We start from the raw sequence: 13434 nt of genomic DNA on the forward strand, positions 1-13434 counted from the left end.
ATACCCAGCACAGAACGACAAGCCTGAGAGACAAAGAGGACAAGCACCTGCACTTGTATCAGGCAAGAGCAATCACAGAAGATAACAAATCACTGATTCCAGTGCCAGCTGGGATCATATCTGAGACACCCACAGCAGCTGAAGTCAAACTGGAAACAGAAGCTGCAGCCAACCCGTTCAGGAAGATACCAACAGCCAGTCACCTCCAAGCCAGGGACCGTCTTTGGAATGGACAAACATGCAAGGGTCAGCTGCGTGATGGTGAGGGCTCTTCAGAGGAGGGCCAAGGTCCGTGCCCCAGGATCTTTCGCTTCAGGTGCAAGGCTGTTCTTGTAGCAGCTGCTGATGCCCCCTGATGCAGAGCACAAGCCCACCCAGCCGGACACCACATACTCTTGCCTGGCCGCGGCCCTGACATTGCTGCAGCAGTGTCTTCCCCAGCCCTGCTCTGGGAGATGCAGTGATCATACCTGGGAACTTCTGCATGCAAAGCACAGCTATGACCCCCCCCCCCCCCGAAATGCTCCTTGTCATTACTCTTGTGCTGTGCTTCCATTATCATCAGCATGTTCCCTTTGGGGCTCCCATTCACCCTACTCAGGCAAACTCCTCCCCACTGCATTGCACACATCATCAGCAAGGCTGTCACTCAAAACTCCTGATCACCACTCTTCTTTCTCTCTGGGGGGGGGGGGGGAGAAGAGTCTGCATCTCCAGTTTTGAAAGGCACCCACACCTGCTCTTGAACTGCCTTGCCTCAAAAGCTTGTGCAGGCAGAGCCACAAATCATCATGTTATGCTCCAGAGCATCGTCACCTCACCTCTGGTCTCTGCCTTAACTGAGACCACACCTACTGCCATATAGGCATTAGAAGGAGAAAAACCAGCATAAGGCAAGGAGGCTCCACTGAGCTTTCAGATGTCTCACACACACACACACAGTCTCCAGGTCTCCCCTTTCCCCAACCCCCACCCTTCTCCAAGCACATCCCCTTCTTCACTCACCTCCCAAAATGGATCCCTTCAGCCTTGTGTGGAAGCCTGGAAAAATCTCAGCTCCCTCATTGCAACTGGACTTTTGCACTAAAGACCATCACTGGATTTAGAAGACCCACCCAGCAGACCTGACATGGCCTCCACACCCCTCCTTCCACTCAAGACAACCCCCCACACCACACCCTTCCTTTGAAATCATTTCCCCCCTCAAAGAAACACACAATACTGTTCTTCCTTTAAAATCAGCTGCACCCCCCACCTTAGCACAACTCCCCTTGCAGCACAGAGGCTGAGCTGCAGACCTGGAAGTCCCCAGGTGAAGGGGCAACTCTGCCATGAAATCACCAGGGTGGCTTCAGGCAAGGCAAGGCACCCTTTTCAGCAGAGGGACAACAACACACCTGCATCACGCATGTTTGACAATGTGTGTCACACCCAAAACGTTTCACATACTTTATCCTGGTAGTCTTTGCAACAACCCTGCAGATTAGGTCAGCACTGCTACTCTCTCTCTCAGTACTACCATCTGCAATATGGGGGGGGAAAACCACTGCTGGCCTACCTTACAGGATTGTTGTAAGGATGACACATGCAAGATGCTCCCAAGCCCCCCATAAAATGCTGGCTCTGCCCCCAGCATCCTTCCTCCCCTCACGAGCCCCCCAACACAGAGAGTCCCCTCTGCAGCCTGGGTACAAACCAGCACTGGCCTACCTCACAGGGTTGTTGTAAGGGGGATGCATGCAAGACCCTCCCAGGACCCCCAGCATCCCCCTCCCCCTCACGAGCCCCCCAGCCAGAAGCCACGCCGCCTCCCGGCCCCCTCAAGCAGCCTCTGCGGGCTCCCTCTCAATGACGTCACCCTCCTGCCCATGACGCCACCGGCACCCACCCCATGCGCATCTTGGGGAGGCCGGGGCCGCCGCCGCTGCCCCCCGCGGGGCCCGGAGGGCGAGGGGGCAGGTTGCCCAGGTGCAGCTGCTTCTCCAGGGCCGACATGGCGGGAGGAGGCGCGGGCGAGGGAGGAGGCGCCGCAGGCGGGAGCGCGCGGAGCAGCTTCCCCCGCCCGCCTGGAAGGAGTCCCCGGCACCGCTCCCGGCAGCCCTCGCGCGCCTGCCGGCCGGAACAGCCCCGCGGCGCCCTGGGAAATGGAGTCTTCGCGGCAGTGGCGCCAGAATCGGTAGCGGCGCTGCGCATGGACTTTGGAGCTAGACTCGCGCACAGGGTGGCACTTCCGGGCTTATCGGTCGCTGGTCTATATATAGAGTGATATATATATGGATATGTATATGTGAGTTGACTGCTGGTCTATATATATATGTGTGTGTGTGTGTGTGTATACACACACACACACACACATACTTTTAATATATATATACTAGAGTATATATAGAGAGAGAGATGTATAGATTGAGATTTATATGTGAGTATGTGTGTATATGTGCACAACATTTTGCAGATAAAATGGATCGTATTCGTCGCAACTTGGATGCCACATTGACAGTGTCTGACGATGTCCCCTTGGCAACTGCTTGTCCAGTGTTGTGGGATTCTTTTCAGCTTGTACAGCCTGAGGATGTGGACAGACTCCTTTGGAGTGTGAGGCCATCTGCCTGCCTGCTTGACCCTTGCCCAGCTTGGCTGATAAGAGCTGCTCGGGGTGGACTGGCTGAGTGGACAGGGAGGGTGGTCAACTCTTCCTTGATGGAGGGGATGTTACCACTCGCTTTGAAATGGGCAGTGGTTCGCCCCCTCCTGAAGAAGCCCTCCCTGGATTCCACTGTGTTAGATAACTACCGGCCAGTCTCCAACATCCCGTTTCTGTGCAAGGTAATTGAGCGGGTGGTGGCGGCCCAACTCCAGAGGGTCTTGGATGAAGCAGATTATCTGGATCCTTTTCAATCTGGTTTCAGGCCAGGCTTTGGGACGGAAACCGCCTTGGTCGCCTTGGTGGATGACCTATGCCGGGGACTGGACAGGGGGAGTGCGTCCCTGTTGGTCCTGCTGGACCTCTCAGCGGCTTTCAGTACCATCGACCATGGTATCCTTCTGGGCTGATTGTCCGAGCTGGGAGTTAGAGGCACTGTTTTGCGGTGGTTCCGCTCCTACTTGGAGGATCGGTCCCAGGTGGTGGTGCTGGGGTATGCCTGTTCGACACCCTGGCCCTTGAGGTGCGGGGTGCCACAAGGCTCAATTCTGTCCCCCATGCTATTTAACATCTACATGAAACCGCTGGGAGAGGTCATCCGGGGGTTTGGAGTGGGGTGCCATCAATATGCCGATGACACCCAGCTCTCCTTTCCTCCAGACTCCAGGTGGCGGTTGAGGGCCTGGAGCACTTTCTGGAGGCAGTGAGGATCTGGATGGGGGCTAACAAGCTGAAATTAAATCCGGATAAGACGGAGGCTCTCCTGGTTCAGAAATCCTCGATGCAGGTGCTGGACTATCAGCTTGCACTGAATGGGGTTGCATTCCCCTGAAGGAGCAGGTCCACAGCTTGGGGGTCCACCTGGACTTGCAGCTGCTCCTGGATTCCTAGGTGTCGGCTGTTGCTAGGGGGGAGTTTGCTCAGCTTCGGCTGGTGCACCAGCTGCGGCCGTACTTGGATCGTGCAGACCTGGCCACGGTGATCCATGCCTCGGTGACATCGAGGTTAGATTACTGTAACGCGCTCTATGTGCTGCTCTATGCTCTTTTTACCTGACTATTTTTTATCTGACTGCTGTTTTTAAGATATGTGTTAATATGTTTTTACTTTTTTTAAATTATGTTTTTTAATCTGTTTTAACCTGTTGTAAGCCGCCTTGAGTCCCTTCGGGGAGAAAGGCGGGGTAAAAATAAAGTTGTTGTTGTTGTTATATGTGTATATATATGTGTGTGTGTGTGTGTATGTATGTATGCACTGCTGCATGTATGCACTGCTGAAACAGAGACGCCTGCGTTGGCTTGGTCATGTCGTGAGAATGGGCAATGGTTGGATCCCAAAGGACCTCCTCTATGGAGAACTCATGCAGGGAAAGCGCCCTACAGGTAGACCACAGCTGCGATACAAGGACATCTGCAAGAGGGATCTGAAGGCCTTGGGGATGGACCTCAACAAGTGGGAAACCCTGGCCTCTGAGTGGCCCGCTTGGAGGCAGGCTGTGCACCATGGCCTTTCCCAGTTTGAAGAGACACTTGGCCAACAGTCTGAGGCTAAGAGGCAAAGAAGGAAGGCCCATAGCCAGGGAGACAGGCCAGGGACAGACTGCACTTGCTCCTGGTGTGGAAGGGATTGTCACTCCCGAATTGGCCTTTTCAGCCACACTAGACGCTGTTCCAGAACCACCATTCAGAACGCGATACCAGAGTCTTTCGAGACTGAAGGGGTTGCCAACTACATGTATATCTCTATATATACATCATTCATTGGTGGAGGACCCCCCTTTTCAGGTGGAGACTGTTGGGGACTGAGCCCCTCCCCTGAACACCGGATCTGGCCTCTTACTTTTCAGCATCACTGGGTGAGACCTGTGTGTGATCCCTTCATGTGCCTCATGAAGAAGCGTAGCCCCGCCGAGGAGAACTCAGGCTTCCACACACAGGCTTTGCTTTCAAAACACCTGTGTCTCAAGGTAGCATCACCATTGGTGTTCTTCGGTCTCGGGAGACTCTGGTATCGTGTTCTGAAAGGCGGTTCTGGAACAGCGTCTGGTGTGGCTGAAGAAGCCGATTCGGGAGTGACAATCCCTTCCACACTGGGAGCAAGTGCAGTCTGTCCCTGGTCTGTCTCCCTAGCTATGGGCCTTCCTTCTTTGCCTCTTTGCCTCAGTCTGTTGACCAAGTGCCTCTTCAAACTGGGAAAGGCCATGCTGCACAGCCTGCCTCCAAGCGGGCTGCTCAGAGGCCAGGGTTTCCCACCTGTTGAGGTCCACTCCTAAGGCCTTCAGATCCCTCTTGCAGATGTCCTTGTATCGCAGCTGTGTTCTACCTGTAGGGCGCTTTCCCTGCATGAGTTCTCCATAAAGGAGGTCCTTTGGGATCCAACCATTGCCCATTCTCACGACATGACCAAGCCAACGCAGGCATCTCTGTTTCAGCAGTGCATACATGCAGCAGTGCATACATACATACATACACACACACATATATATATACAGGCGTCTCTGTTTCAGCAGTGCATACATGCTAGGGCTTCCAGCACGTTCCAGGACTGTGTTGTTAGGAACTTTGTCCTGCCAGGTGATGCCGAGAATGCGTCGGAGGCAGCGCATGTGGAAAGCGTTCAGTTTCCTCTCCTGTTGTGAGCAAAGAGTCCATGACTCGCTGCAGTACAGAAGTGTACTCAGGACGCAAGCTCTGTAGACCTGGATCTTGGTATGTTCCGTCAGCTTCTTGTTGGACCAGACTCTCTTTGTGAGTCTGGAAAACGCGGTCGCTGCTTTACTGATGTGTTTGTTTAGCTCGGTATCCAGAGAAAGAGTGTCGGAGATCATTGAGCCAAGGTACACAAAGTCATGGACAACCTCCAGTTCATGTGCAGAGATTGTGATGCAGGGAGGTGAGTCCACATCCTGAACCATGACCTGTGTTTTCTTAAGGCTGATTGTCAGCAGCTCATCTCCAGCAGCTCATGGATCGTTTTAGTAAGGCCTGCCAAGATTTTGGACTGATGATCAGCCTTAAGAAAACACAGGTCATGGTTCAGGATGTGTGTATGTATATATATTTATATACCCCGACCCCTGCAGCCACGGCCCTCCACCGCCTCCCTTGCAGTGCAGGCACCTGGGCGCGCTCGCCCAGGAACCAAATGCACAGACTGGAGTTAGAACCAAGAACGTCAATAGGCTGGAAAACCCTGAAGCGACCCACGCTCTGGCTGTCTCGCCAATTCTTAGTCTATGCGTTTTCGGGGCTCGCGGCGCCTTGTGGGGTTCGTAGTTCGAAGCGGCTCTTCGCCCGGGCTGTCCTCCCGCGCTCGCCGCCTGTTTCCCAGAGGGCCTTGCGAGGGCGGCGGTTGCTAAGCAGCGGGAAGCGGAGTCGGGGCTGCTTCGCGGCGGGGATGAAGCAGAAGAAGCCGAAGGGCTTCCCTGCCCGGCCTGGGCCTGCTCGCAAGCGGAAGGGTCAGCTGACGGCGGCCGTGGGGCTTGGGGGCTCTGGCTGTGGCGTGGGGGTCCTGGAGTCTGTGGGGTCCTCTTTGGGGTGTGGGAGGCCCTGGGTGGAGTGTGTGGTTTGTGTGATGTGGGGGGCCCTGGGTGTGTGGTGTGGTGTGTGGTGTATGGTGTGGGGGGGCCCTGGTTGTGGAGTGTAGTGTATGGTGTGCGGAGGGCCCTGGTTGTGGTGTGCGGTGTGTCGTGTGGGGGGGCCCCTGGGTGTGGTGTGGGGGGGCCCTGGGGGTGTGGTGTGGTGTATGGTGTATAGTGTATGGTGTGGGGGGGCCCTGATTGTGGTGTGCAGTGTGTGGTGTGCGGGGCGGCCCTGGTTGTGGTGTGCGGTGTGTCGTGTGGGTGGGCCCTGGGTGTGGGGTGCGGTGTGGGGGGGCCCTGAGTGTGGTGTGTGTGGGGGCCCTGGGTGTGGTGTGTGGTGTCAACCCACCCAGGTGTTGGGGGCGGCAGTTGATACCCCCCACCCAGGAGCCCCATCACCACCTCAGGGCGCTGAGTGGGGGAAATTGTGGAAGAACCTCCAAAGAAAGCTTAGTAGTCTGAAAAGCGTTCTGTAGAAATAGGCAGTCAAGTGTTATTTGCTGTTTGTTTGCACTTTAACCCTGCTCGTTTTACCTCATTTAACCCTACATTTTAACCCTGCTTCTTAACCCAACTTAGCCTACCCCACAGGGATGCTGTGAAGGAGCACAGGGTGGCATTTTTCATTTTCTGCAGGCAAGCCTAGAACCGAGTGTGACCAGAGCTCTTTGGCCAAAGTTTTGAAAAAAAGGCCTTTCCAAAGCTGTTCTCCGAAGTGCGTCTCCATGTCCCTTAGTCTTAGTGTGAGGAAATATGGGAGGGCAGCAATTTCATAACATCTGCTTACCCACCTCCTTCATTTTCCATCCTGCTTGTATAGTAGAACTTGGGTCTTGCTCCATAGTTGTGTCTCCCACCCTAACTGGTCTAGTGCAGCAAGACTGTCAGCAACAGCCTTTTTGTGTGCATAAATGTTCTGCCTCAGCACCAGTGCATACAGATCCCTAATAGACCTGGTTTCCTTGACTTGACGGCATAGTGATGCTGTGCTCTGATCAACACAGGTGTCAGCGATATCTCCCCCTCTACCAGCTTGCCTCCTCTTGTGGAAGGGCAACTGCGCTGCTTTCTGAAGTTGACCATTAGCAAAATCTTATGGATGGTTGCCAAGCCTCCAGCTGCTTTTTTTATCCGGGTGAGGTGGTGGGGAGAAACCTCCGATGGCACAATATTCATGCCCAGGGATACTTCACAAGCAGAGCAAAGGACATTGAAAACCACCACCCGCTATCCAGTTCGATGTGGACCAAAACAGTTTGCTTCCTATCTTACAGGTAAGTGTGAGGCTTGGAAATTTAAAGATTGTTTGGTGTTGAGGGCTCTGTTTAAGGGAAGAATGTCAATGTTGTCCTTGCGACCAGAGTGTTCTAGCCTCCCGGCACAGGGCTCAGAAGATGTATGCAACTGCCTTCTAGAGGTCCATTTAGCCTGGCGCTTTATACCCTGGTTAATGCTGGCATTCTAGTGCCTCTGGTAGAAGTGTTTTCAGTTCTCCTGCCAAAGAACCTGGAATCTTTGACATGCAATGTATATATTCTGGAAAGGTGTCTCCCAATTAGATCTCCTTCATCAGCTTGTAGATTTTGGGACGAGGTACAGCTATGAAAAGATTTGGTGATGTTGGCAGGTATGCTAATTTTTCTAACTATTAGTGGAATTGCTGCTTTTTTTTAAAGAGCCTTTTATAGCTCACTTATGAGTGGCTTATCAATTTGACAGAGACAGGAGAGGTATTTTTTGGTAGGGACAGAGTGGGGTTCTCTTCTGCTTCACTCTGGTCTTTACCAGTGCCCCTCAGATAATGCCCAGTGTGGCCCCTCATCAGTTTATTACACTCAATCATAGAGAACATCCAGCATGGTAGAGAAGTAGAAGCAAGGAATTTGTGTTCAAAAGTAGGGTAATTTGAATAGATCAGTGCCTTGTTTCTACATTTTGAAGTATAGGCACATATGTTGAATTTCTGTTCAGTTTGTCAAGCTATTCTAAGCTGGATTTTTGTATGTGTTTTTCTTATAGATATGGGTACTCTTGTACTGGAAGTCATGACCAAATCAGATCACCTTCCAATTGGACGAGTTCAAATCAGTGGGTTGGCACAGCTCTCTCCAACTCATCCAATTAATGGATTTTTCACTGTTGTTTCACCAACATCCGAGAAGATGGGAGAGCTGCAGGTAGCTCACAGAGGCTTAGTTTAATCACAAAGATGGATTTTTGGAACAGGTGTACAGTCCTGTGTACTTATTTGTGCTCAGTGGGGCTTACTCCCAGAGAATCTTCTTTCCAAGTAAACATGCATAGGGTTACACTGTGAAACACCTTGTGAATGCTGAGTAATATTACTTAGCAGATATAAGTCAAATTTTTATCCTACAGCTAAAATTACATTGAATAAGGAACTTAAAATTACCACCAAAGAGGCAACATAGTTTGTTATGCTCCTGAGCAATATGGTTTTGTTTAGTATTGTTTTTATATTATATGATGCATGTTGTATTGAATGTGTGGGTGAGTGTGCAGAGTGTGACTGACGTGTGAGTGATTTTTGTATATAGTTTTTTTATGTCCGTATCATGATGGTGCATCAAATTTCGTTGTGCATTAAGCACAGTGACAATAACGTAATCTAATCTAATCTAATCTTTCAGGTATCGCTGGTTCTGGAACCTCTGTCTGAAACCTTTGACAGCAGTGGCTCCATCCAAAAAACAGATGTGAGCTTTGGTGTTGGTTTGTCAGCCTGGGGAGCCAAACAAGCAACTGAGTCCAGCCAGTTTCTTGTCCCATCACAGCTTCACAGACCACCTGGTGTGAGCGTCACAGGAAAAGAGTCCATTGGCAGTAGTAGGGCCAGTACACCAAGGTGATTTTTCTTTTCACTTTGATCTCATTTGTTCATTTAACAAATCCCAGTCAGTTTGCAGTATCTTACAAACTTCAGGAATACAATTGCACAGTATGTACGTTGGAGATGGACTGTTTCTTTCTGTGCAGTGCCTTTCTAGCTGTGGTATTCCTGTCCTGTCTGTCAGTGAGAGAGAGGAGAGAATCATTATGCCCTCTCCTTGTTTTGCTGCAGCTGCTTGTTTCCAGCCTCTGAGCTGTGTGTGTCCTGGCATGCCCATACTCAAATCCAGACTCAATTTTCTCATCTCTTCTCCTAGATTAGTCCTCAGGCAGAGCTCCCAGGTAGGCTCTGCTAATAGATTCAATGCTGAGGCATCACTTGGAGAGTGACACTACTAGAGAGTATGATCTAACTTGGTGTTCTGGTGTGATTGTTCTGGGGTTGGTTTTCTAGCCAAACCTGACTTTGCATGCCATAGAACTTATTTGCAAGTTTCTGAGGTGACAGTGATGGCAGTGAACTTGCCAATACAGGCATGCCCTGGTATCTGCAGGGTTTCAGTTCCAGAAACACCCCCCCCCCCGTTTTTGGAGTTATTTTCTTTGCCTTGCCATAGAATTAAACACATACTGTATGTAACAGGAGGATCACCAAAGTTATCTTCCTTGCATTATACATTGTGCTGTGTATGTCTTGTTCTGGAACAGGGGAAAGGATCACTTGTACTTTCAAGAGAACTCTGAGAATGTAAAAGAAGACCTTTTTGAACCTCAGTACCATCATCTTGCAGAGCAAAATGCTTCCAAGCAACAAGGATTGCTTTCTGGCAACTTTCATCCTGAGGCTGAACTTGCTGGGAGAAGCCCAGATCCTGTCCGTGTTTTTGATTGGCACAACCCAGCTGCAAAAGATCTCCTTTCAGGTGTGCTAGGCAGCCATTGGGTTGCATGTATGACTGTAAACAATACAGGTTGAGACTAATTATTCGCTGGTTTCCATTGCAAGCACTTACATGGATGGCAAAAAAATGCACTATAGCAAATCAATTTAAAAAAAACAAAGTTTCTTTGCTCAGGTGATTTAAAAACAGCCTTGCTGACCTTTTAACTCTAAGATGAGAGTCTTTAAGAAGACAATCCATCAATCAGTCCTCCTCCAAGCGCTTCACTCAGTCCCTCCCTTCACCAATGCAAAGTGATCACCTTTCTTTCACTTGCTCAGGGGGAAGGGAGGGGTCGCCTGGAGAGAGAAGGACTGATGGATTGCCAGCCAGCTGCCCTCTCTCTCTCTCTCTCTCATTAAGGAGACTATTATTAAAGGACTGTTCAGTTTTTTAAACTGTTTTTAAAGGGGTGCATTTTTCCCCTTCTCCAGGGATCAGCACATTCCTTCTCATTTGTAGTGACCATTCGTGTTGAGTCAAATCCGGGTATAAAAAATCAGTGTATAAATAGGCTGGACCTGTATTTTAAAATTGCTGACTTATTAAAGGACATGTGCATGTGTTGGGTTCTTTTTGCTTTTGGAATAACTGGCTCACAAGAAACATTTGTTTTGGTAAAACTTTATGTATGTTTTTGATTCTAAAACTTCATTGCTCTGCTTTTTTTTATCTTAGCCCTTTTGGATAAAGGCAGTAAGCTCCGAAATGCCATGGTTGCATCTACATTGAAGTCCAGTCCAGAACATGTATTAGAGTTGTCTGAAGCCCATCCTCCTTTAAAGAGAAATGTCTCCAAGCCGATCAGAAAGTGAGTTGTGTGGGGAGTGAAAATGATCATTGTGTACTGTGGTATTCAGTGTGTTCTCCAAAAGCAGCATGAATCATATGTTTTTAGTTCATAGAATCGTAGAGTTGGAAGGGCCCTAATAGGTCATCTAGTCCAACCCCCTGCCTGTAGCAGGCAATCCTCCTAGAGCAGGGGTGCTCAGTACGTCGATCACGATCTACCGGTCGATCTTGAGGCAAAATGAGTCGATCGCGGAGCCCTGTCTCTCCAAACTGGCGCGGGAGAGGCAGCGCTGCTGAGGCAAGGAGCGAGGTGAGCGGCCGTGGCCTCCGCGCAGCCCTCCCCGGGGGCGCCTTGTTAGAGCCTCAGCCGCAGTCCCTGCGTCGGGGGCTGTTCTTGTAATGCGGGGGCGTTCTGCGGCAGGACTGCCCTCTGCCTGGCCCCCCTTTGTGGAGGCGGAGGCAGAGAGCAGAGGCGAGGCTGGTCTGAGAAGGGGGGGTGCCTTATTAGATCCGGAGCGGCGTTGGGGGCTGCTCTTGGGCTGCACTACTGGGGCTGACTCCTGAGTAGACAGGCAGAGGAGCTGCTCTCAAGCTGCTCCCCTGTCCATGCATCCCCGGGATGAAGCCCCCTTGACTCTGCTGGGGCTGACTCCTTAGTAGAGAGGCAGAGCAGCCGCTCTCCTGTCCTTGCATCCCTGGGATGAAGCCCCCTTGACTCTACTAGGGCTGACTCCTGAGTAGACAGGCAGAGCAGCCACTCTCCTGTCCATGCATCCCTGGGATGAAGCCCCCTTGACTCTACTGGGGCTGACTCCTGAGTAGACAGGCAGAGCAGCCGCTCTCCTGTCCATGCATCCCTGGGATGAAGCCCCCTTGACTCTACTGGGGCTGACTTACCTTTCCCCTGTTTTTGCACTGGTATGTATGGAGATCTGCCCCGCCCCCCAACTTCCATCTTTTGGTTCTGTGTGCAAGGAGTTTTGCACTGGTCTTACTGTGATGTCTATATAGAGATCTTCCCTCCCCCACACCTTTCCCCTGTTTTTGCACTGGTAGGTATGGAGATCTGCTCCCTCCCCCACTTGTATTGGAATGGAGGAAAATCTGGTGAGGAGGTAGATGTGGTGTCAGCAGTGGCCCCTTTAAGGGTCAGGCCTGGGCATCCAGCAGAGTGTGCTGCACAGCTGCAGCCACTTGAAGGCAATAGGCCCTCAGGGATATAAGAGCACCTGAGGCAGGAAGGGTTTGTGGGTTGTAGAAGGAGTGCAGGTTGACTTTGGAAGCTGATGTTGTGTTGTGCAATATTGGCTCATGCGGTTATGCAAGGTACACCAACATACGTTGTACACATAAATGTTATATGTTATGATGGCACGAACATTATAAAAAAACTCTGGTAGATCTCCGGGCCTTGCTGGGTTTCAAAGTAGCTCTCGAGCCAAAAAAGTGTGAGCACCCCTGTCCTAGAGCATCTCCAACAGGTGCTTGTCGAGCCTCTGCTTGAAGTTGGTTGGTAACCAAATGTAGGGCTAGCTAGACAAAATAGGTCTGTTAGTATGTTTTGTTAAAACAGCTTCAGCTAGTTTAGAACTATACAAGCAGTCAACTTCAAAATAACTGCATCGAACAAAATGCATATGCATTCATGAGCTTCTGTATGCTTCCGTTTCAGACATGTGTATATATAAAATGTAACCTGGTGTATCTACATACACAGGCATCTCTAGTTTTGCATGGGTGTTACATTCTAGAAAATCAGTGCGTATCTCAAAAATGCATAAATTAAAAATATTTTTTTTACCATAGGAATGTATGCAATATGTACAGGTTAGGAGAAAAGTCATATAACACTTAAGAACATAAGAACAGCCCCACTGGATCAGGCCATAGGCCCATCTAGTCCAACTTCCTGTATCTCACAGCAGCCCACCAAATGCCCCAGGGAGCACACCAGATAACAAGAGACCTCATCCTAGTGCCCTCCCTTGCATCTGGCATTCTGACATAACCCATTTTTAAAGTCAGGAGGTTGCGCATACACATCATGGCTTGTACCCCATAATGGATTTTTCCTCCAGAAACTTGTCCAATCCCCTTTTAAAGGCGTCTAGGCTAGACGCCAGCACCACATCCTGTGGCAAGGAGTTCCACAGACCGACCACACGCTGAGTAAAGAAATATTTTCTTTTGTCCTAACCCGCCCAACACTCAATTTTAGTGGATGTCCCCTGGTTCTGGTATTATGTGAGAGTGTAAAGAGCATCTCCCTATCCACTCTGTCCATCCCCTGCATAATTTTGTATGTCTCAATCATGTCCCCCCTCAGGCGTCTCTTTTCTAGGCTGAGGAGGCCCAAACGCTGTAGCCTTTCTTCATAAGGAAGGTGTCCCAGCCCCGTAATCATCTTAGTCGCTCTCTTTTGCACCTTTTCCATTTCCACTATGTCTTTTTTGAGATGCGGCGACCAGAACTGGACACAATACTCCAGGTGTGGCCTTACCATAGATTTGTACAACGGCATTATAATACTAGCCGTTTTGTTCTCAATACCCTTCCTAATGATCCCAAGCATAGAATTGGCCTTCTTCACTGCCGCCACACATTGGGTCGACACTTTTATCGACCTG

At 50.4% G+C, this 13434-nt stretch overlaps 2 protein-coding genes across 2 annotated transcripts in view; one reads left to right on the forward strand and one right to left on the reverse strand.

Moving 5' to 3' along the window:
* The window catches only part of PPME1 (protein phosphatase methylesterase 1), a 31574-nt gene extending 29485 nt beyond the window's left edge, over positions 1 to 2089 (reverse strand). Inside the window, exon 1 of the mRNA XM_066621847.1 lies at positions 1889 to 2089. Coding sequence (XP_066477944.1) covers positions 1889 to 1995 — 107 coding nt within the window. The 5' untranslated portion in view covers positions 1996 to 2089. The remainder of the gene's footprint in view (positions 1 to 1888) is intronic.
* A 3937-nt stretch (positions 2090 to 6026) lies between these two features.
* Positions 6027 to 13434, forward strand: part of C2CD3 (C2 domain containing 3 centriole elongation regulator) — a 69919-nt gene continuing 62511 nt past the window's right edge. The window contains exons 1-6 of the mRNA XM_066621885.1: positions 6027 to 6101; positions 7229 to 7498; positions 8244 to 8401; positions 8876 to 9090; positions 9783 to 9997; positions 10694 to 10826. Of these exons, the coding sequence (XP_066477982.1) occupies positions 6041 to 6101; positions 7229 to 7498; positions 8244 to 8401; positions 8876 to 9090; positions 9783 to 9997; positions 10694 to 10826 (1052 nt within the window). The 5' untranslated portion in view covers positions 6027 to 6040. The remainder of the gene's footprint in view (positions 6102 to 7228; positions 7499 to 8243; positions 8402 to 8875; positions 9091 to 9782; positions 9998 to 10693; positions 10827 to 13434) is intronic.

This window comes from Tiliqua scincoides, chromosome 3 (assembly GCF_035046505.1).
Source record: "Tiliqua scincoides isolate rTilSci1 chromosome 3, rTilSci1.hap2, whole genome shotgun sequence".
Taxonomy (NCBI): Eukaryota; Metazoa; Chordata; class Lepidosauria; order Squamata; family Scincidae; genus Tiliqua; species Tiliqua scincoides.